The 21,413-nt window shown below is 51.4% G+C and overlaps 1 protein-coding gene across 1 annotated transcript in view; it reads right to left on the bottom strand.

Annotated features, from left to right (window-relative positions):
• Nucleotides 1-9,664: 9,664 nt before the first annotated feature.
• SMAD6 (SMAD family member 6) overlaps nt 9,665-21,413 on the bottom strand; it is a 37,936-nt gene continuing 26,187 nt past the window's right edge. The window contains exon 4 of the mRNA XM_058811356.1: nt 9,665-10,315. Coding sequence (XP_058667339.1) covers nt 9,774-10,315 — 542 coding nt within the window. The 3' untranslated portion in view covers nt 9,665-9,773. The remainder of the gene's footprint in view (nt 10,316-21,413) is intronic.

Here is a 21,413-nt window from a genome sequence, read left to right as displayed (position 1 = left end):
GGCACGAGTGACCTCTGGGGAGTGGGAGAGCCGGGGGGGGGGGATGCTGACCTTGGAGCTGCCCTGCCCAGCCAGGGGGAGGCTGGGGCCAGGCAGGGAGGGGCTCAGCCCCAGCAGCTTTCCCAGGGCTCGGGAACGTCCCCTGTGGGGCCAGGGTGGTGCCACACAGGAACAGTGGGGTCACAGCCCCATGGCAAGCTCAGGGTGCTCCCAGTGCAGTGGTGTCACCCCCACCGTGCCTGGGGACATCACCCAGGCAGGATGGGCAAGGTGAGGCTGCACAGCCAAGTGAGAAGGGTCAGTAATAACACCCCAAAGCTCAGTCCAAACCCACATCCCACCACAGGGCTGGTGTTGCACTGAACCTGTGCACACACAAAGCCTCAGAGCCCTAAATAAAGTCCAGCCCCAAATCCTTCCTTCTCCTGATAGCAAAAGCAGGTCTAAAGGAGGGATGGAAACTACAGAACCTTCAAGGTCCCTTCCAACCCACCCTGGGGGTGCACAGAGCATTTCCCAGCCCTTCTCCAAACAACAGCCCCAGAAGTGTTTCTAAAATAAATAAAGAACATGTCCAGTGTTGCTGCTGAAGCTCATTCATGACCACATAAGAAGTAGGCTGAGCTTCCCAAGCCCATCTGCTGCATTTTCCTGCCCACATGGAGGATTCAGGGCTGTTTTCTGATTTGCCCCTGACTCACGGGCTGCTGCTCCAAGAGGTGATGCCCAGAGGCTCACGAGCCTTGGCTTGGTCTCCCCTCCTCAGGCGTGTGGCACCAGGGCAGCCAAAGGCACAGGAGGGGTCTCTGAGGGGGGCTGTAGGCTGGTGAGACAGGAATGATTGCCCAAGTCTTACTCAAGGAGCAGCTCTGACCTCCCACCCTCCCTCCACACACCACACTTACTGATCTTGGAGGAAACATTTCACAACATCACATTAAAAAATTCTGTTACATTTAATAAACCAAAGTTTATGACCATTAAGCTGCTATCAAAAGCCTTCTGGAAATCTCATCTCAGCTTGTCTAATTTCAGGCTGAAAAGCTCCAACTACGTTGGTAACTCCAAAAATCACCACAAACCCCCTTTCATCTTGCTGGATCCCAGCTCACGTGCACATTTCTGTGAGAGGTTTCCTAAGCAGGAATTCAAGGCTATCAAGGGTTTTTTAAGGGAAAAGCAAAGCTGAGCTCAGTTCCCATCCCACCTCACATGAAGCCACCTCAGGTGCTGGGAGGCTCCTGCCCGAGTTCCTACAGCTGCACTGCAATCCCACAGGTTACTGATCCCAACAGCAGCAAAACTCCTGCTCATTTAACCCCAGTTAAATGGCTCCAATTTCAGGGATTGATAAATCTGGGAAGGGGAGAGGAACAAAGTTCTGCCATCACATTGCCACAGATGGAGGGCGATGTCAGATGTTCCCTCCAGCCTTTCTGGAGAGCAGAGCTTGGATCCTACCAGGGATTTCTCTGCCAACACAACCAGCTGGAGGAGGGGAGGATTTGCCCACAAGCAGAGGGGATCTCATGCAGCAGAAACACATCTCAGCAGGGACTTTCCTGTGGGAGGCTCAGAAAAGCAGAACAGCCTCTGTGACCATCCTCATGTAGCTGCACCTTCAGATCCTCACACCCAGAAATCCACCCCTTGGGCAGTTCCAAGAAGCAATAATGGGTTAATTATGGACTTGCCAAAGCTATTTTAAACTGCTGCTGTGACAGAAGAGCTGCAGAAGCTGCTCCAGCACCAGCTTCCCTGGGCTGATGGTCCCATCCATCCCCACCATGAGAGCTGCACCAAGGGCTGGCTCAGAGTCCTCAGAAGAAAGAGAAAAACATGCTGAATTCCCCAGCATTTGAATCACAGAAGTGTTTGCCAAGAATGGGCCTCCCTCGTTCCAGTTTCATAATTCCTCAACGCTCTCAGCCCCACTCAGACCCCGTTTGGGTAATAATTAACTGTTCCCAGCACTGCTCCAGCTTGGCACACAGGCCTTCCAAATTAACAGCACCGAGGAGTTTATTTCTGTTAATTACACTGTTTTGGAAGGAGGAGAGGAAGGAAAGCAATTTCCAGAGATGTGTGGGGGTTCTCTTCTCACCCTTCCCCCAGGCATCCTTTGGGAGAAGGCGCTTCACGCCCACCACGGAGCTTCCCCAGCAATGGGCTGTGGTTTCCATCCTGCATCCCAAAGAGAACACAGATCCCTGCTGCCAGGGAAAGAGGAGGCCCAGCCCTGCTCCACACACAGCCTCAGGGGGTGGTGGTGACTCAGTTCCCTTCCTGCAGGGGTTGGTGTCCCAAATGCCACCCACAACCCGACTTGCCCAGTGCCGGGACCATCAGGGATGGACAAGACCAGCAAGGACCAAACAGAATCTTCTCCCTCCAAAACCTGTCAGGGAAGCCCTGGGGACCCTTCCCTTTGCTCCCATCCCCGTTCTCCCCCACTGCCCATGCTTGTCCCTGGGATGCCAGGCTGGAGGGCACGCCCTGGGGACAGAGCCAGGCTGTGACACGCTGCCACTGTGACTGAATCACACAGGCAGGTGATCAAAAATGTTTTGTGGCCACTTCATTTGGTTCCTGCCCCACCTTGGGGTGCAGAGACACTGGGGGACCCAGCAAGAGCCACTGTCTCCTGCCCCACTATCACACATTCCATGGCAATGGAAAACCCATGCTGGGAAGACAGACACTTTATTATTAAAAAAAATTAAAATTAATCAATAAAGAAGCTTCTGTGAGTGTTTCATAGGAGAGAACAATCTCCTTTCCACTTCCCTGTGGCACAGGTTAGTGCCCACTCTCTGTCAGCACAGTGGAGTCCCCAGACAGTCCCACCACGCCTGGCACAAGGCCACCAGCTTGTCACCCAGGCTGAGGCTCCCAGCACTGCCAGGGAAGGAGCTGGGAAGCACCAGCCTCTGAGGAAACTGCTGGCAGCAGTTTGGGAGCAGCAGGGAAACCCTGAGCTCTGGGGTTCCTCCTGACCACAGCACAGGGAGATGCCACCAGCCCATGCCCTGGCCCTCCCAGAGCAGCTCCCAGTGCCAACCCCTCCCACAGATGTGATCATAGCAAGCACAATCCCATAAACAGCATCCAGATGTGCTTTGGGAGGCTCCACAAACCTTCTTGATCTCCTGACAATGGTGCCCAGAAGGACTTGGAAAGCTGACAGAACGCTTTGAAGTTTTATGTGATGTGCTTTGGACATCCACAGCAACTGCTCCATGTCCCCTTCCCACGTCCCCAGGTGCTGCTGGGGCAGGAAACACAAACCTGACAGTGGCTGGATTCAGGAACTGGGGAGCCTGGAGGCTGTCCCACCCTTCATCTCCACCCTGGGGTCTGGAAACCACTCTGGCATCACCCGAGGAAAGCAGCACTTGGGACACTTCCTCTGCTTCCCTGTCCAGGCTGAAAATACTGTGGGAAAAATTATTCCCAGGGAGAAATTTGGGATCTCCAAGCCTGGCAGTGAGCAGAAAGTGAGAGGGAGGAAAAGCAGAGGAGCAGCACTTCCCAAACCCAGAGGGGACCTGAGGGGGTAATTTTTAACAATTTCCTAAGGAAACACAGGAATGAGCCACCCTGCCAGCCCATCCCCTCAATCCCTGAACCACTGACTTGCTTTTAACCAAAACTGTGTGAGGATGAGCCCCTGCCAAAGCCCTTCCTTGGGGTCTGAATGCCACCCCACAGCCCCTCCTGTCCCTGCAGGGAAGCAGCACCAAAACCCTGCTTCAGTGAGGAGCCACCAGAGATGTCCCAGCCTCAAAGCCACAACCAGAGCTGCATCCTCTCAGGCCAGCAGGAAAATCCAACCCCCAGAGGCAATTCCACGGCAGCTGGAGCCCCCCAAGCCCCTCCTCAACAAAATCCTTTATTTTCTCCAAAGCTCTGCCTTTCCCCCAGCCCCCACAAGTGGGGTGCACATCCCACCACCCTCCCAGAGCCCCATTTGCAGCTTTGTCCCCCTCAGCCCCGTGGCAGGGCTGGAGGAAGGCTGGGAGAGTCACATTTCCCCAAGAAATTCCGGGAAAAGCACTCCTGCTTTTAATGAGAAGGCTTTTTTTTCTTTCCTCTGCTCTCTTCCATAGCCAAGCTAATAAAAATGGAAAGCACTAAGAAATTCCAGCAGAAGGGAGGTATGGGGGAGGAGCAAAGGGAAGATCCCACTCATTTAAACCTATCCTAAGCAGAAGATAATTAGCCACATATATTCCAGAAAGAATAGCAACAGTATATGCAATTATTGGGAATGCACACTTTAAGAGCATTTGCCAAAAATGCTTATTTTTATTAAAAAGGAATGGTTTCACAAAGGCCCAACTGTAAGAAAGGTTGTAATTTGCCCAAATAAAACTTAATTTGATCCATGAAATAGCTGTGGTTTATTGTGTAATATATGTGCTATGTGTTTTAATTTAATAGAATCCAATATAATTGTAAGCCAGTTGAGTTTCAGAGCAATTTTGGGTTGTTCCCACAGTGTGCAGAGCACAGATGCCACTTTGTGCATCACACCAGCACATCCATAAATCAGGAATATAGGAAGGATTATCCACAAAGCAGCAAGTAATGCTTCATCACGCCCCAGACAGAAAATAAGGCCTTTGAGGGGAGCAAAAGGAGTCATTCACAGGAAATAGCTCGGGATGCTCTGCACTCAGCCAGGCTCCTGGATGCAGTTTTGGGGTGCTGGAGCAGCCCCAGGTGTCACCCAGCAGCCAGTGATGCCATGGGCCCCTTGCAGAGCCCCCAGCCCGCCCCAGGGGAGGGGAGATGGAGGTGAATCCTTATTTTTGCTTTCTAGGAAGGTCGCGGTCCCTCCTGGACACTCACAAGAGTCCTGCTCTCCCACCAGGCAGCTCCTGCTCCCAAACAGCTCAGGACACACTGAGGGGACGGTACAGGCTCTCCCCTCCCCAGCACAGCTCTGCAGCACCCAGCTCCCATTTCCTCCAAAGCTGAGCTTAAATGAGCCAGGGAGCAGCGGATTCACCTCCCCAAGCCCCCAGCCATGCCCTGCACCAGTTCCCCACAGCCCTGCGCCCCCACCAGCTCTCTCCACAAGGCATTGGGATGGATGAGAGAGACATTTGATTATTTTGTCGTGGTGTTTGTCAGGGAAAACCCCACAACCCCCCCCAGCTCCTGAGGCTCATCCCACACCCCTGAGAGGCACCAGCAGCTCCATCCTCTGAGGCAGCACCACCCTGGGCACTGTTAATGCTCCTCCTCCACCTCAGTCCCACCCCAGAACAGGCAGAGCCCCAGCCCGGAGCACCCAGGGCTTTGGGAAGCACAGGCTGGTGTGTGAGCAGCTCTGCTAGAAGCATTAACACACATCCCAAAGAGCTGGAGACCTTCCACCGCTCACAGCCCGCGAAGCCAAGCAGCATCACACCCCAAACCAAACCTCAGCTCCCTTTTCTACCCCAACAGGGATTTTTGTCCTCTGCCTTGGTAGCCCACATAGAGCCCTGAATTTGAATTCCAGCTCTGAATTATATATTGAACAAGCCCTTCCACTGTGGAGATAAAGCCCTGAGAAGGAGGATTATGGCCCAAAGACTGGCAGCCCCCATAAAACTGTGGCCAGACCTGTGCCACAAAGGGCTCTCAGCCTTTCTTTTTAAGAAGAGCTGAGAGTAGATGAATTTAGCAATAATTTCTTTTCCATTCTGGCTGCTGAAAAGCATTTCTCAGTCATAGCAGCAATGAAGTCAAGGACTGGGATGATGAATGTCTGCTCACAGGGGGAGCAGCAGCCTCTGGGACCCACCAGCAGCAACTGGCTGCTCCTCCCCAGCCCAGTGCACAGACTTAAACCCCATTATTGCTAAATTAAGAGGATCCTATCAAATAAACACAGCCCACACACCAAAGCCTGCAAGGACTCAGGTCCAATTGGAGAATTACTAATTCAGGACTTCCACTGGAGTGGACTTGGGGTACACCCACAACACACCAGGAGAACCCAGCTGCTGCCTCCAGCCAAGCCTTGGCACTCACAGAAATGCCAATGAGTTTCAGTGCTCAAACACCAGCTCAGAAGATCTCTCTGTCCCACCACCCCTCAGGTGACCCATGGGGAGCCAGGTGAGCCACTCCACCCACCCCAGGTTTTGCTGCAGCACCGAGAGAGCTGCCTGCTCCTGCCAAGGCCGTGCCGTGGGGCAGCTCCACCTGAGGAGTCACTGCCTGGGAGGGGTGACAGTCACAAACCCACCCAACAGCCCTGGCCTGCAATGAAACCATCCCCTCTCACCCATACAGCAGAGCAGCTCCGGGTCAGTGCCCAGCTGGGCCCTCAGCACCAGGACAGAGCTCTGTTTGCTGAGGGATCCCTGCCCCGGGCCCAAGGGCTCTGAGGGATCCCTGCCCCGGGCCCCGAAGGCTCTGAGGGATCCTGGCCCTGAGGGATCCCTGCCCCGGGCCCCGAAGGCTTTGAGGGATCCCTGCCCCGGGCTCGAGGGCTACTCAGGGATCCCAGCCCTGGGCCCCGAAGGCTCTGAGGGATCCCTGCCCTGACCCCGAGGGCTACTCAGGGATCCCTGCCCTGGCCCCGAGGGCTGCTGCATACTCTCGGCCTTAGCACCACAACAGCAGAGGCTCAGAACTCCCTGAGCTCAGTGTGAACCCTGGGTGTTCCAGCACTGCTACAGGGAAAAAAACCCTCATTTCCCCACTGCACTGCCCAAAACAAGCCCCTGGTGATTTGTAAACACACGGGTGACCCAAAAGCCTCCTCAGGACAAAGCTGAGCCAGCGCCAGCCCAAAAGGAGCCACAAAGACCCCACAGATCAGGCCAAGCACAGGCCAGCACCCGCCTGTGAGGGAGCTCTTCAATTTCTACCCTTAAAATGCTCTAAACACTACACAGACCCAACAACAGGGAACATTCCACTTACCTCAGGTACGGGGAGAGCACAATTCCTGCAGAAAGGAGGAAAATCCCACATGGAGACACTCAGGAGGCAGCTCAGAAAGGAGCAGTGCTGTGGCCATCCTGCTTTTATAGGGCTGGGGCAATTGGCAGCAGCTGAGGGTGCTGCACAGCCGGATCCCATCAGCTCCCTAATCGGCCCCAACTGTGCCCAGCTGCTCCTGCAAACCTGGCAGGGAATTCACTCCTCCTTCCCCACGGCAGTGCCCTCCACCCACAGTCACCCCAGGGCTGCTCCAGGTGACAATTCCCAGCCCCAGGTCCATCCCCACTGCGGGGAAGGCTCCAGCTGAGCTCTCAGAGGGTCCAGTGTGGAGATCTATAGCTTTGAAGTCCTAAAGCTCCTGTAAAGAGTTCTAAGTTTCAATGATTATAAGGTATTAAAGGGGCAAAATGACACAGAAAAGGATACTTGATGTCATATTTTGTTGCCTCACCATAAAATCCTTTTTTATTCCCTTTAAAGCCCTGCTGTCAACTGAAATAAAACTCCAGATTTATTCCTGGGGAAGTGCATGAGTAATGAAAAAAAAGAGAATTAAGCACCATCAGTGGATTGCACAAGGGAAAGCCAGTTAACCCTCAAATCCGTCCTTTGGTGCTGTTTTGTCCACAATTATGAAGTGGGTAGAAAGTGGAAAATGGTGGCACTGCTCCACAAGGAGAACAGGGAACAAAGGTGTCAATGTGGTGTGGGAAATGCTGGGGAAAAGAAAAGGAAACAAAAAAAGCAATGTTTGCTGGTGCTCCCCAGGTAAAATGAGGACAGTATTGAGAAAAATCTCTTTTAAAAGCCCCCAAAACATAAAAATGGCCTCTTGATAGACTGTGTGAAAGCGATACAGCAAAGGAGGTGGGTGGTTTGGCAGGGCCCACCAAACTTAAGCCAAAGGGATAAAAAAACCCCTGCAAAGCTCTTGAAAGCTGCTTTAAATGAGAGTGACATGTTTTGACACCGTTCCCTAAGAATGGCTGTAACACAAACAAAAATTAATGATGTCAAGTATTAATACTGATGCTGCAGGAATTCAACCAATGTGGTCCCAATTAAACATCAAATATGGTTATAATTTGAAAAATGACTGCGGGAATGTCATTGCAACATTCTCTGCTCAGATCTCTCCAGCATCCACCCAGGTTCCTGTTTCCCTGTGGGATGCAGCCCCCACCTTTCTCCATCCCTGGAAGTGTCCAGGGCCAGGCTGGATGGGGCTTGGAGCACCCTGGGATGGTGGAAGGTGTGCAACAAGGTGACATTTCAGGTCTCCTCCAACCCAAACCATTCCAGGATTCCACAATTCTGTCATTCCCCATCCTCACTCGAGCTGTGGCAGGAACATCAGGGCCAGGTGCCAAAGTGCAGGACCCTGACATGCACCAGGAGGCTTCTGAGTGATAAATTTAGGCCATATTTAACTCTTTAAGGTCTCATTGAATCTTTTTCTCTGTGAATATGAAGGTGACAAAAATATCCTCTGCAACCTTGAAAGCTTCCCAGTCACTGGGCTCCAGAGGCTGGGATTTTATGGAAATCAAAGGCACAGACTGGAATTGTAGCAGAACTCCAGGACTTGGCAGAGCTCCTCCCTGGCAATAAATAACTTCCCTGACCAAGCAAAGCCCATGTCCAACCTGCCCCTGCCAGGCCCAGCACAAGTCAGAGCAAAGGAGCTGATTTTATCCAGGATTTCCAGGCAGAGTAAATCAGCTGAGACAGGCACATCTGACCAGGACATTTTTTTGGCTGCAGCTGCTCCTCAGAGTAAATATATTCTTCCCAAACACTCCTGGATCATTTATTGCCTGGATGACAGACTGGGAGATCTACGGGACAAAGCTGCTCATGGCTCCTCCGAGGCACTGGAGACATTCCCAAAATCCAGGCCATGCTCCAGTGGAGGATCCACCCAACCATGAGTTGTCCAAAACCTCTGTTTGTTTCTCAACCATCAAACACGTCTGGGACGTGTAGGGCTCACAGACAACCCCTGGGTAAGGCCAGAAATCCAAACTGGTCCTGCTGGGCAGCTTTGTGGCCGTGCAATATTCTGCTTTTCTCCAAGACCTACTGATTATCACTGATGAAGATTAATCTGCACAGCACGGATGTGCACCCTCATTCTCACCATGTTCTGTGTTATCAGAGAGGTCAGACAGCCCTGGGTGAGAAGAGCTACAGATCTGCCTCTCACCTCCTCCCAGTGCTCCCTGGCTCTCCAACTGGCCTCACTCACCCTCCTCTTGAAGCCAGCTGCAGCCTTCCAACTCATTTACTGCTTTTCCAGGGTCCTGGCTGAGATGGGAGACAGCAGCTGCCCCCTGGAACCCCCCTGACTGCTGCCAACTTCAGCTGGGGGGGGAAGAAAAAAGACAAATCCCCCCCCATAATGCGAATACTTTATTATCAATGAGTGACTGGTATTAGCTTTTTGTCTGGGTATTAATAATATTTCAAAAAACCATACATCAAAATTAGGGCTTTCTCCTATTTTTGCTGTATAATTTTTGTTGTTTTTTTTTTCTTTTTTTTAAAAATCTGTATTGAAAGAATTATATAAGCCAAAGTGCATTTTCTGTTTTTTGTCCATATACACATTGCACCATACATAAATAATTACATTGTAAAAATGACTCCATAATTACAAGTATAATATATATTTTCATATAATATATAAAACTTTATATTAAATCTAGGTAGATGATATTTGGGATAGTCTGTGTCTTTTTTTTTTTTTGTCTTTTTTTTTTTTTTTTTTCTTTTTGAGTGTGTGTGTGTTTTGTTGCCGTCGATGTTTTCCTTTCCTCGGAGGGTTACCGGTTGTTGCTGAGTAAGATCTCCAGCCAACACGGACACGACGTGATGAACTGTCTGGAATAACAGGGCCCCCAGCCCTTGGCGAAGCTGATCCGGACGCTGTTGGGGTCGTAGGGCCCGTCTGCATAATCCAGCTCGGCCGTGTGCTGCAGCAGGCAGGACTTCTCGTAGTCAAACACCTTGATGGAGTAGCCCGGCATCACCTTGCGCACGATCAGAGTCCTGCAGCTGGGGATGTCCAGTGTCGGGGAGTTGACGAAGATGGGATGCTCGCTGCGGTTGTAGGCCCACACCCCGTCCGGTTCCTTGCTCAGTAAAATCCCGTAGCCAATTTTACTTCGAGTCCTTCTCACAGTCTCGCTCCTGTTGTCCAGGTTTAGCTGTCCGAGGCAGAAGCCGTTTCCTTGAGGTAGGTCGTAGAAGATACTGACAGACTGTTCGTACACTGTGTAGAGGCGGCCCACGCGCGTCCGGTGCTCCCAGTAGGCCACGTTGCACCAATGGCTCCTCTTCACGGCATCGGGCGACGTGCTGGCGTCTGTGGGGACAGAGAGGGAGTCAGGAGTGCTGGGATCACATGGGGATCCACAGGGATGGAGCCTGGGAAACAGCTCCTCACACCCATCAGCTCTGCTCAGTGAAAACTTGAACTTGTGCTCAACCCAGCCCTTGCGTTCAACACAAATCTCACGTTCAACCCAAAGATGGTTCTCAACCCAAAACTTGTGTTCAACACAAATTTCACACTCAACTCAAAACTTGTGTTCAAGCCAAAGTTGGAATTTAACTTGAAGTTCATGCTCAAGCTAAAACTTGTGTTCAACACAAACTCCATACTCAACCCAAACTTGTATTTAACCCGAAGTTTGTGCTCAGCCCAAAACCTGTGTTCAACATAAATTTTGTGCTATTCCCAAATCTGTGTTCAACCCAAAGATGGTGCTCAATCCAAAACTTGTGTTCAGCACAAACTTCATGTTCAACCCTGTATTTGCGTTCAACCCAAACTTGTATTTAACCCAAAATTTGCTTTCACCTCAAAAGTTCTGTTTAACCCAAAGCTTGTGCTCAACCCAAAAATGTGTGCTCAACCCAAAGTCCATCTTCAACCCAAAGCTTGTGCTCAACCCAAATCCTGTTTCCAATTACATCAAATGCCACCAAGACTGGTGGCTCAAGCCCAGGCTGGAGACCTCAGAGGATGCCCACCATCTCCCACGAGCTTAGCACATCTCTCTCTCCATTTAATGTCCAACCCTGCATCCACAGCTGGGCCTGAGTGCCCTCAGGATATTTGCATTCCTCCCAATGGATCTGGTTCCAACAGTGTCCCGGTATCCTGAGCCTGGTGGCTCCCCAGCACCCCTGCAACCCCACCTTCCAAGGCCAACTTGTGCCGAGCTGAGCCCCGGGATGTCCAGGATGTGCGTGGGTGAGTGACCCGCCGGGTGTCTCCTCAGTGTAATACTCTCTGACAGCCATGCTGATGTTCCCACGGGGAACATGAAATCTGAGGAAGTGTTTCATGCCAAGGGGGAGTAGCTGTTATGAACTATACATGTCCTTCTAAAAACCCACTGGAACTCTCTCCAGACAATGAGAGATGTCTCTTCTTTCTAGGAATTACACTCAGGGAAGACGGGAGGGACGCAGGCTGCCAGAAATCTGTTTAATCTATGATGCCTCCAGAATTTATGATGTCTCCAGAAGGAAGACAGGAAAAGAAGGAGCCCCAAAGAGGGCGAATTAACCACTTGCTGAACATCATTCCTGCTCCTGCCGCACCGGTTAAGGGAAAACTGCCGTGGAATTTCCAGCCAGGAGCTGTGCTCTGGCTGGCCGTGCTCCGTGGCCGGCATTAAGCTCCCTGACAATCCCTCACGTGCCCGCGGCCTGCTGACCCCGGTGCCTCCGTGCCATCATGTCCCATTAACTCGCCCGCGGGGTGATGCCATTATTTTGCTCCAGAGCCCCCATTGACACACCGGATTTCAGGCCCAGCCCTCCAGCCCCGCTTCTTTTCAGGCTCAAATTACCCCGGAGGAGAGCAGGCTCCCCTCCCCATTAACCAGCTTTGAATTAAGCGGCTTTGTTGGAGTTTAACTGGAGTTGTAACAATACAAATTTAAGGGGAGGGCTGTGGGGGAGGGGGTGACGGGGCAGGCAGTAGGATGCCCTTTGCTGTGGGCAGTGCTCATCAGCCTGAAGCAGCCCCTTCTCCCACCACAGGTCACATTTCTGGGGACACCATCTCAGTCCATCCCTCTGTCATCAACTGGGACAACTTGCACTAAACCGAGGTGCTAAGACCTCCACCCATCTTCCACAGCATCCAGTTTCCACAGTCATTTTTCCTCTGGGACATCCTACAGATGCTCTCAGTGCTTTCCCAAAGCTCTCCCCAAACACTGAACTTTGCTGCTGTTCCACTCAAGTGATCTGGGGGCTACACACCAGCTCAGAGCCTTTCATGTGCCGGGGCTGGAGGCTGGTAGCAATTACTGAGCTCTGCATCTGTTTAACCTCCCAACCTCCTCAAAGCCCTCTATGCCCATTAGCTATGTTGGTTTTGTTATTACATTTTTGAGAAACTACTGCTCAACCCCTGCATTTCCCTTACAGATTAAGGATGGGACAACTTCAAACCTCCAGTGTCCCCAGCAGCTTCATTAATCAAGGGAACAGTCAGCAATAAACATTTAAATAGGAGTTTCTCATGGTTTAGTGCAAATTAATATACAAGGGGGGGGAAAGTAAAGCTGGAGGAAAACAGTGCCTATCCTACAAAAATATTTTGATGGAGGTGCCAACAGCCCTGGTGCCATCTCTGCTTTCCAGGAACTGAGAAATATCTAAGCAAAAGCAGCCATAAAACATGGATGATGTTCACATGCATTTGAAATACCTTTATTAAAAGCATTTCCATGCAACTTAAGGCAGGAACTTCCCTCCATCCATGCCTGAATGCAGCCCCCTGCCAGTGAGCTCCTCATCTCTGTCATCCCACACCCCTGCCTGGCAGTGCCAGCTCTGCCAGCTCACAGCACTCCTAGAGAACTCCCGTGCTCCTTCAAACAGGCGTGAGTTTCAGGTAACTGCGCCTCAAGAAAGGAGAAGTTTCCTTTCAACCCACTTCTTCTGGCCAAGGGACAGGAAAGTCTTCAAAATCCAAAACCAGCAGCCCACAGGGAAGTGACCCCTGGCAGGGGACGGCTCAGGGCTCATCTGAGCAGCCCCTGCCCGCAGGGTCCCTCTCCCAGCGCTCCCGAGCTGCAGTGGGTTCCTCTCCCTCCTTTTATCTCCCAGTGCACTCAACCAATTCCTGCAAAGATGAACTCATCCCGCAGCCCTGACATAAAACAAGCACTTCAGCAAGCCCCCAAATCAGGGGGGCCTGTGCTGTGTCTCATCCCCTGCCAAGTATTAGTTTCGCCTCCAGCTATTAGCCACTACCACTCTGCAGAGAGCAGGGGCGGCCGGCACACCACCGCCTCCTCCTCTGCCTTTTAAATAAATATTCCACTTTTCCCTCCTCTTTTTTTCCATGCTGCCCTTTATGCACAGACAAGAAAATCCACTTTTTGTTCTGTTTTTTCCCCCCTCCCACTTCTGCTGGAACAGAGGCGGGCTTGTTAGCGTTCTTTTTGAAGAAAGGAAAATATTTGAGTCCCGCCGTGGTACAGGAGGGGTTTTTAACAACTATCATTGTAGGCAGCTACAACTTGTAGCAGCTCCAGAGGGGCTGGCGTCAGGGCGATCTCCTCCATCAAAGCCACCTTCATCCATCAGATGGAGGGGCTGAAACTCTGCCTCATGTTTACTCCTTCCTCCACCACTGCTCCTCCATGCATCCCAGCGCCGCCTCCCAGCACATCCCAAAGTGAATTCAAACAATTAGAGATAAAGAAACAAGATAGGAAAATCCAGCCTAGAATTTAAAGGGAAATGGCTCCTGCATGGCTCAGGCAAAAGGAATCTGGCTCTGGGAATAAATGCAGAGAGCAAACACTGTAAATCCTCCCGGCGTTAGCAGCACTGCTGCTGTCACTCCCTGCAGAGTGTGGAGGTAAAGAAAATAACTTGAGGTTTGAGACTATTTGTGATTTGACAGGGTTTTATGCCAGTAAAGTTCAAAGGAGTGCTTTAAAAGAGAAAAGAAAGATGCTTTTTTCCAAAACAAAACATTGCACAGTCCCACTGCTTGATGTTGCACTTGAAAGCAGGATGGAAAACATGGGCAGATCACGAAGCACATGAAACAAACTGCTCTGATTCATTCCTTGGCTTTTCCACAGCCACCAAACCTCCTCCCAGCAGGTCAAATGGCCCCCTCAATACATGGCTGCAAGAAAGAGCTTCTCAAAACACACTGAAGAGGTGCCCATAGGGAAGACCACGCACATGAAAAATAAATCACTGCACTCTCCAGATGTGACAGGGACTTAATGCACATCTGGGCAACCTGGAAATGAAGCGGGATATTCAAAAGTCCTCCCACCACAGAGCCCACTCCCCATTTCCATGTCCCTCCTTCCTGTACTCCTGTGTCACAGGGCAGCCTCACACTCTACTGGCCATGGAGCTCAGGTACACCCTGTCTCAACACCTCTCCATTCACTTTTACTCCACTTTTGGACTATCAGGCCCATGCTCAGTCTTTTTCCTCCTCTCTGCCACAGCACAGATCTGTATTTACACTGCCCAACACACAGGAGCAGGGAAGCAGGAAGGTTACAGCCATACACAGGTCACTGTGAACAAGGTCCAGATAAAAGCCCAGCACAAAGAACACACACATTTCCCCAAAATCTATTAACAGTTCACTGGGGAGCCATCAGTTAAAATAATTCCCCATTAATACCTAGAAACAAGCACCAGGGTAAGGAAGGGGTTAAAACTTTCCACAGCAGAAATGGAATTTTTATGGCCCTGCAAAGAAAAAAAAAAAAAAAAAGAAAGAAAAAAAAGAGAAAAAAAGAAATTAATTGCCAATCTGCCCCAGCAAAGCTCACAACCATTTTCTTTAAGCCAATACATTAAAATACCTCTGCCTTACAAGTTTCAGCTGGAATGCGTCACTGTGCCCCCCAGAGCCCCCCTGCCACCAGCACCAACCCCAGCACGGCCCCTTGGGCTGGGGAGGGGCTGGAGCTGTCCCCAGCACGGGGGCCCCTCAGGGGACACACAGCAACCCCTGCTGGCTGCCCATGCTCAGGGGAGCTGTGAGTGGCACCCTGAGGGCACCTCGGAGGGGCTGGGGACCCTGTCTCGGTGCCACCATGGGAGCGCCCCGGTGTTGGGCACACTGTGTGCATTCAGGGCAACATCCTAACCCCAGCAGGGCACAGACACAGGAGGCTGGGCAGGAGCTTCTCCAGGTGAAAATCCTGGTGAGGACAGGACGCTTCAGGCCCCTTCCCTAAGTGCTCCTTGGTTTCTCCAGGGAAGCTCCTGCTACAGCAGGACAAGGGACTCCTGAGGGGAAAAGCAGGTGGGAAATTTTTGCCCATTACTGCAGCATTTAGAGAATCCCCCTGCAAAAACCCTGAAGAATAACTGGGTGTAAAACCAGGGTTGGATACTTTTCCAGAAATACATTCACAAAGCTCACACCAATTCCCACTTTGGGTAATTTTTGCCCATTATTGCAGCATTTCACACTGTTTTTGACGGGACTGTGGATGATATGGAACCTCATGGTCCAACCCCACTCCTACATGGTGCAAACAGATATTGGTGTTGGTTTCTGGTTTACTTCACTGAATGTAAGGATTCAGCCCAGCTCCCATCTCAACTGCAAAACAAGGATGTGATTTTATGGGTCTCAACCCCTCCACCCCCACAAGGCACCTTCCTCGTGCTGGATGTGGCTGTTGGGCAGCCATGGACTCCAGTTCAGCTCATTTATCCCAAAAAACCGTGGGAAGACAGCTGGGAAGAGCCTTCCCCACCACCATGTCCACCATCCTCCTCCTCCAGGCCTTGCCTTGGAGCAGAGCTCTGCTGCTCCCCAGCCTCCTCCTCCAGCAGATTTAATTTGTTAACCCAGGAGATGATTAACTCCGAGGAACACTTGCGCTGGGTTAATTAATTAAATTAGTTCAAAAACAAGGGTCTGACGAGCACCAGAGCCAGTGCAAGAGGTGTGTGGAGAGGCCTGGGGGGAAAGGGGGACATTTCCATGGCAGCCCAAGAAACAAAAGCAACACAGGACAAGGAGCCAATGCCAAGAATGAGGATGAAAACAATTTTCTCTGCATAAAAGAAACCACTCTGCAAAATCATCAGCTCATGCTAATTTTTTTTTTATATCCTTCAAAGCAAAACACATGCCATGTTTAGTTCTGCCCGGAAATTTGGAAGTCATCATCAGTTAGCTTATTTTTAAGCTAAACTCAAGGAGTTTGCTTCTAATGGACCTTCCCTGGCCATTAAATCCACCGTCCAGAACATGATTTTAAGGTATTTTAGCACTGTTTTTCTCCCCAGCTCCCCTGTTTTAGAAAGGGCTTTTCAGCCAAGGGTGAAAACTGGAAAAACCCAACTTGGGTATTTTTCCCTGACATTTTTATGTGTTCCTTCTAAAGGCCAAAGTTTTCAGAGATTTAGGTGATATTTTTAAAATGTTTTTGAGTCCAACAGTCTCCATTAACCTCAGCCTGTCTTGCTCGGAGCTTTGAGGCACATCCATGGCTTTTCCAGCTCCAGGTACCTGCGTTACACCTGGCACATCCAGGGAGCACAACAATGTAAATAGAGCTTCAAAAGGAGCCCCGAACGTCACCGCCCACGCTGGCTGCCACTTCTGAGAGCTCCAGAGCTGTCATCAACCACAGCCTGCCTGGCACTTCTGCCCTCTTGGAAACCAGCCCTGGATAAACCCAAACCCAGCAAAATCCTGGGGTCGTGCTTGGCATCTCCGTAAGCATCCACCCCTGTGCCCCAACCAGCTGGAAAACGGGGAGGAAAATGAGCTGGTGAAAACCACAGGGGAAAGGTTGGGTGAGGGAAGGTCCCCACTGTTTGATTTTCTGTAAAATCCAGAGGTTTGATCAAAATCTTCTGTGTCTCATCTGGTTGGGATTGGCTTTTTCTTCTGCCTGCTCCTGGCAAGGCACCAGCTCCACTCACAGGGGAGAAGGTTCATTCCCAAAAGTGCCCTCTGCAGCAGGGTGAGGGAAGCCAGGAAAAAAATGAGGGGTAACCCCCCTTTTTTCCCACTTTGAGAACTCGCACATTTTCTGGTCCTCCACCCATCCATGTGTGCAGTCCCTTTTTTGTTCCCCCAGAGCCTGAAAATCGCTGAGAATCTGGGAGAAATCACCCGATAAATCAGGGGATGGCAGAACTCCCTTCCAGCCACAGCTGTGATGTCCAAGGCTCCTCTCCCCACGCCGCTCCCGCTGCTCATCAATCCGGGGGCTGCAATCCCGGCCACATCCCGTGGGATGGGCACAGCCTGGGATGGCCCAGTGGCATCTCCTGGGCTCTCCCTGCCTTTGGGAGCCGTTCTGGCTTGGCACAGCAGCTGTGGGTGCTGCCAGCCTCCCCTGGGGCAGCGGGATAATCCTCCCAGCGGCCGGAGCGCGGCGGGGCCGGGGCGCTGGGAAATGGATAAATATAAATAATCATGGTTTTCGCTCCCAGAGAAGTTTCGGCTGAGCGCTTCAAAGCCTTTTAAAAGCAGAAACTAATTAGTAGGTCCCTCAGCAGAGAAACAGGAATAACACCCCTTCCTCCCGCCTCCATCGCGCCGCTCGCACTGAGCACGTTGGGCGCTGGAGCCCAGCCTGGGAACCTCCTCAGCACAGGGCACGGGCAGAGGCTGTGCTGCACCAAAGCAAGCCCTGCTGCTCCACACCAGCACTAATCCTCAATCCTTAATGATGGCAAAGACCTCCAAGGAAGGGGTTTCTCCCAGGGTGGAGGGCTCTGAGTGCTGGAGCTGGTTTTGAAGGCAGAGGCTGAGTTGGTGAAGATGTCATGAGGAGGCTGCAGTGGTGCTGCTTGAGCCTCCTCATTTCCCACACTTGCCAAGAACATCAGGGTGTCCCAGCAGCAGCAGCGGGACCACTGACCCAGCACTGGCTGCTTTTTATGTCCAGTTGTTGGATAATCCATGGGCACTGAGCTCTCCAAACCAGGAAGGCTGTCCTGCAAAGGCCAGGCAGCCCATCACCACCTCCTTGCACAGCCCAACCCCAAATTACAGCTCAGCTCCCTCCAGGAACAACCCAAATTTGCCATTTCCAGAGGAGAATGCTCAGCTTCCCCTTCATGAGGCCTCCTTCAGATGACCCAGCTGATCACAGAAAATCCACTTCCCAAAACACCATGGAAATGGGAACTTTGGGCTTTGCAGCTTGGACAGGACACAGGACCCTGAGCAGGCTGTGGCTGCAGCAGATTTTTAGTGTCCTAACCAGAAATGAGTGGAGCTGGGAGGAAAACCAAAGCAATACCAAACAAAACTCCACCACCAGATGGAATTTGAGAGCCTGCACTGCTCCAGCCCCAGCCATTCCCTTTGGAGCAAGAGCCTCTCCCTGCTCTCACACCTCTGTGGGATTTACTCCTGAGAACAATGATTTCCAGAGGTTATGTGAGGAGCAGCAAATGGGTTGAAAAAACCCAAGGCCACCCTGATTTCTCAGCAGCCACAGTGGCACCTTCAAGGGCAGCCCGAGTGTTGGCTCCACAGGAGTATCAAGGACTGAGAGTTTTAGGAAACCATCCCCGACCTGGAAAACAACCTGTGACAAGGAGGCTCCCTGAGGGGGCACAAACAGCAGCCCAACAAACACTTTTCTCCATACAAGCTGGGAATGAGCTGCTTTGCTCCTCCTTGGCCAGGTGGCTGTAGAGTCTGGGCTGGGCAGACACCTCAGTTTGGGAACTCTGCCTTTCAACCCAGCCCTGCGCCAGAGGGCTCATCCCAGACCCCAGAGAGGCTCTGGGTCCTCTATTCCAACCCAAACCCCTCTCCAAAAGGGCTCCAGCTGAAGCCTTCCCACATCTGATAATTCATGCCCAGCAACCCCAAAAAAAGGCACTTTTCCCCAGCCTGGTATCAGTGCCCTCACATATATGGGAAGCAGACAGGGGCTGTGAGAGGAATGGGAATTCAGGCTTTGCTCTGCCTGGCCAGAAGCCAAGATCCTGCTCCTGATAAAGCTCTCCCAGCCTCCCTGTCTGCGCAGGCACCTCAGAGGGAGCCAGGGCTGCGGGGCTGCCACCGTGTCACAACGCCCACGGCTCCTGCAAGTCCCCGCTCGCGGAGGATTTGCTGGGCTTTTACAGGGAATTAAAGGATTTTGGGTGCCAGCCTGGCCTCTGCAAGGAAACAAATCCCTCTGGTGTGCTGGCCAACCTGGTCATGCTGAAAGGCTGAACGTGTACGGGGAGGTCTCGGGCTCCTGCCTGATGGAGGGACTGAAAGGGCTGGGGTGGGATTGGGGTGAGCAGGGATGAGAAGGGGCTGGTGCAGGAATCTCACCACAGGGATGGTTCCTGCCCTCCTGCAACGTGCCCAGGGCTGCGTGGGCACCCCCACGGGCCAGATTTTCCGATAGCTGCTCCATGGATTGTGTGTAAACATCTGCTGGGGCCGCCCCAGCCCCGCTCCAAGCAGGCAGCTGGGCCACTCACCACTGCTCGTGGCCAGCACCCACGGGCCCCGAGTGCCACTTCAAGCAAAGACTAAACAATGACTTCAGCAAGTCGGGATTTAGGCCCCCGGGTCGGTCCCTGACGTGCACAGAGGAGCAGGGAGGATGCTGGGCTGGCGTCTCCAGGAGGATCTGCAGCCCCTGTGCCATCTGTGTGCATGGAGGGGCCCTTCTCCTGCAAAATCCACAAACCAGCAGCCCAGAGACACATGCCCAGAGCACCCATTTCTGCTAACCTGGGACAAGACCATCCCTGAAGATCAAACAAATCTTTTCTCAGAATTGTAGAATTGTCACAGCTGTAACTCTAAAATCATTGAGTCCCATTGTCACATTTTTATACTCCCTGGAACGGTGCTGGAAAACCTGTTAAAGTGCAGATAAACAGCAAGAAAACTGGTGGGGGATGAAAATCAATGTATTTGCATGAAACCCACACCACTGAAGAGCAGGACTGCAGCCCAGACCTCTGCAAGTGCCCATGTCCCAGTGTCATCTCCCAAATTCCTCACCCTGTACTTGCCCGGAGACTGGAGGTGACTCACACCAATTACCCTCCCTGGCCAAGAAGGACTTGTTTTCATTTCTACAAACCACAGTTTCTTAAAAAAAAAAAGAGAGGGGGGGAAATAGGAAAATGCCAAAATACACAGAGAACTCCATGGAATACATCCTGTCCTGCTGCACTAATATGAATCCCAGACAACTCCAGCTTTGCTTGGGATATTCTAGGAGAAAAGGATTAATGAGTTATCACAGAATGGTTTGGGTTGGAAAGGAGCTTTAAGCTTATCCCATGGGCAGGGACAGCTTCCACCATCCCAGGCTGCTGCAAGCCCCATCCAGCCTGGCCTTGGACACTTCCAGGGATCCAGGGGCAGCCCCAGCTGCTCTGGAAAATCTGTGCCAGGGCCTGCCCACCCTGCCAGGGAAGAATTTCTCCCCAGTATGCCATCCATCCCTGCCCTCTGGCAGTGGGAAGCCATTCCCTGTGTCCTGTCCCTCCATGCTGTGAGTTATAGCAAGGACACAGCCAGTGCACCTGCATTTTCAAGCTGAAAAAATAACATTTTCAGGATTGCTCTGTGCAGGGCTTGTGGCTGCAACTCCTCCACGAGCTGCTTTGGGGCTGAAAGCAAAGGCTGAACTCAGAAACTGCAGAAGAAGCAGCAAAGAAATGACAGAAATGACCTTCCCATGGAGAGGGAAAGGAAGGAGAGGAAGGGGAGCAGGTCGGGCTCTTTGTACATCAAGGCCAGGGAGATTAAGGGAGCACGTGAAGGCATCCTTAGGGATAATGAATCCAACACTGCATTCCCTCAGCTCAGCACTGCAGGAGAAACAGCAGATTCCTCCCCTGCCTCTGGGGAAATCCGTTCTAAAAAATAAAGTGAGGAAAACTGGGGGAAACACCAGGCATTACACATTCAAAAGGCAGCTTGTCACCAGCCTGAACCAGACCCCTTTTTTTGCCTCATTCCATATATATCACACATATAAAGAATCCACATGGATGTAGAGAATCCCCCTGCAAAAACCCTGAAGAATAACTGGGTGTAAAACCAGGGTTGGATACTTTTCCAGAAATACATTCACAAAGCTCACACAAATTCCCACTTTGGGTAATTTTTGCCCATTACTGCAGCATTTCACACTGTTTCTGATGGGGCTGTGGATGATGTGGAAGCCTCATGGTCCAACCCCGCTCCTACATGGTACAAACAGATATTGGTGTTATAAACTCTGTCAAGTCCTACACTAGAATTTTTAAATTGTTAAAAATAGGAAAGAAACTGCACAGTTCACATATTTTATAAAGCTGGGTTAAATCAACATCTGCAAAAAATATCCCCGTTAAACGAAATAGCAGGATTTCATTAAGTAAATTGCAAGTTGGCAAAAATTCTGAAAGAAAGGGAAAAAGCCACAGCCAGCCCTGTAATTTAAACCTTATTTTAACTGTGACAG

This window comes from Ammospiza caudacuta, chromosome 10 (assembly GCF_027887145.1).
Source record: "Ammospiza caudacuta isolate bAmmCau1 chromosome 10, bAmmCau1.pri, whole genome shotgun sequence".
NCBI classification, from domain to species: Eukaryota; Metazoa; Chordata; class Aves; order Passeriformes; family Passerellidae; genus Ammospiza; species Ammospiza caudacuta.
Note: the sequence above shows the minus strand (reverse complement) of the source record. Positions and strands in the feature narration are given on the sequence as shown.